The 2,108-nt window shown below is 37.7% G+C and overlaps 1 protein-coding gene across 2 annotated transcripts in view; it reads left to right on the top strand.

Moving 5' to 3' along the window:
• The first annotated feature begins 6 nt into the window (after positions 1–6).
• The window catches only part of gtf2h4 (general transcription factor IIH subunit 4), a 23,555-nt gene continuing 21,453 nt past the window's right edge, over positions 7–2,108 (top strand). Inside the window, exons 1-3 of one of the 2 annotated variants that reach the window (XM_015403679.1) lie at positions 7–170; positions 274–392; positions 1,633–1,737. In XM_015403679.1, coding sequence (XP_015259165.1) covers positions 277–392; positions 1,633–1,737 — 221 coding nt within the window. In that variant the 5' untranslated portion in view covers positions 7–170; positions 274–276. Of the gene's footprint in view, positions 187–273; positions 393–1,632; positions 1,738–2,108 lie in introns of both variants that reach the window. The other variant, XM_015403680.1, reaches the window with a different exon arrangement.

Genomic DNA, 2,108 nt, shown 5'->3' with positions numbered 1-2,108 from the left:
AGAAGAAGAAGAAGAAGAGGCGAAGAAGAATAAGAAGAATAGAAATGGAGAGAAACAATAGACTAATGCTGTTGTGACAAACATGTTATTTAGTTTAAAGTTAATTTCTGCGTCCTATTTCTCTCCGCGGAAGCTCCAGTTCAGACGCGGAGCACTTTGACCGGAAGCAGGTCCTGAAGCAGCTCTGTAAATATTCTCTGGTTTAGTTGCATCAAAGGTAGAGCGGCTACAGTAAATATCTCTGATTTATTAAATCCTCTGTTTGTGTTTCAGACCATGAAGCTGCGGGTCCAGCTGCAGTGTAAGAACCTGCATGAATACCTGCGGGAGCTGAACCCTGACATCCTGGACAGGCTGTTTAACCATCCAGCAACATGTCTGGCTGTTTACAGGTAGGAGGCCTCTGCTGACAGCCTGTCCTCCGCCTCATCTCTGTTTATCCCCTGATTGATGACTGCCTGTTGGTAGTACGGGGTTAAAGGGAAGCCACCGGCCGCCATATTGGTACTCCCTAGTTAGACCTGCCAGAATGTAAACAGTCAGCATCAAACAATAATGATGTTCTCATTTTCAGGGGGACTTGGACTTAAAAAAAAAAATTTAAAAAAGAGAGAGAAATTCATCACTTTGACACAGACTGACTGTTTCATAGCATCAGTACATCTGTTTAACTTTAAATAAAAAAAAAGGCAGATCACATTACATAGGCAAGGCAAGGCAAATTTATTTGTATAGCACAATTCAGTACAAAGACAATGCAAAGAGCTTTACATGATTAAAATAAAGGAAATAAGGAAAATACTCATTATTAAGTCAATGAAGTTTATAAATCACGTAATATAATATATTACACAAATCCATCACGATAAAATTAATGTATTAACGGAGCATAATAACACAGATGTGCCATAAGTGCTAAAATTTATGATGTACATGTAATATACATGTATTGATGACATTGTTATGGTAATTACATTTTACATTTCATTTCAAGATTTCACATCCACACTGAATTAAAAGTACGTCTCTGTTAATGCTGTATTTTCCTATTTGCAGATGTTGCAAGCATGATGCCATATACTTTTGTGCATTAGTCTTTAAAAATGTTTAAGTTGCTTTTTTCCGTCAATATAACATGCAATATATTTCAACACTTTTTCAACTGAGAAACAGAAACAAACACTACAAAAACTACAGCATCATCCACTGAATAAAGAATTACTACACTAACATTTCACAGTGAATGACTTTCTATTTCCTCTACTTTCTATTTTAGACCCAATGTCAGTGTCTAACTCAGTCCATGTCTTCTAGTCAGTCCCAGATAGCCAGACTAATGTTAGTCTACAGACTATACTATAGGATCCATCGGCTATAGATGGATTTATTGCTTAGTTCATCTATTGACTATGAAATGACCTGTGGAACGTCTTCCTGCAGCCGGAAAACTGCTTGTTTTTGCAGTCAAATGCTGCACATGTAGGGAGTTTGACTGCGTCTCCATGGGAGCAGTTAGAACCAATATGGCGGCTGGTGGCTTCAGTTTTTTCGGGGAATCAGCAATCCAGTGAATAAACAGAGTTATAAACTATTATAACACCGACGGTCGGTTCTGTTTGTTTTTCCTAACAGGGAACTTCCCTCCCTGGCTAAGAATTATGTGATGCGGATGCTGTTCCTGGATCAGCCTCTTCCCCAGGCTGCTGTGGCATTATGGGTAAAAAAAGACAGTCAAAAGTGAGTCCTCCACCTCTGTTTTTATTTGTTAGAGGTTAATATACTTTCAATGATACTGTTTTCCATTATCATTATATGTTAAAGATGGTCTCAAAAAGACAGTATTATTGTTTATGGCAAAACTTTAAGGATAATTTACCTTCCAGCTAAATTTCTCAAAACAACAGGCCATCATATAGGGGAAAACACTTTGATAGTATAAACATGAAACTTTGAAACTGGACTTTGTTTTCCAAGTTTGAGGACGTTTCGCTTCCCATCCAGGAAGCTTTTTCAATTCAAAATGTCAGGAGTAACATTGAGTTCCAGGCTTATAGAGTGACAGAAACAAAAGCCTTGTTATGGTTTAGAAAACACGCAAAAAACAGAAC

Source organism: Cyprinodon variegatus, unplaced genomic scaffold (assembly GCF_000732505.1).
Source record: "Cyprinodon variegatus isolate N-32 unplaced genomic scaffold, C_variegatus-1.0 Scaffold1541, whole genome shotgun sequence".
Taxonomy (NCBI): Eukaryota; Metazoa; Chordata; class Actinopteri; order Cyprinodontiformes; family Cyprinodontidae; genus Cyprinodon; species Cyprinodon variegatus.
The sequence above is the reverse complement of the archived record's forward strand: the minus strand, read 5'-3'. Positions and strand labels throughout refer to the sequence as shown.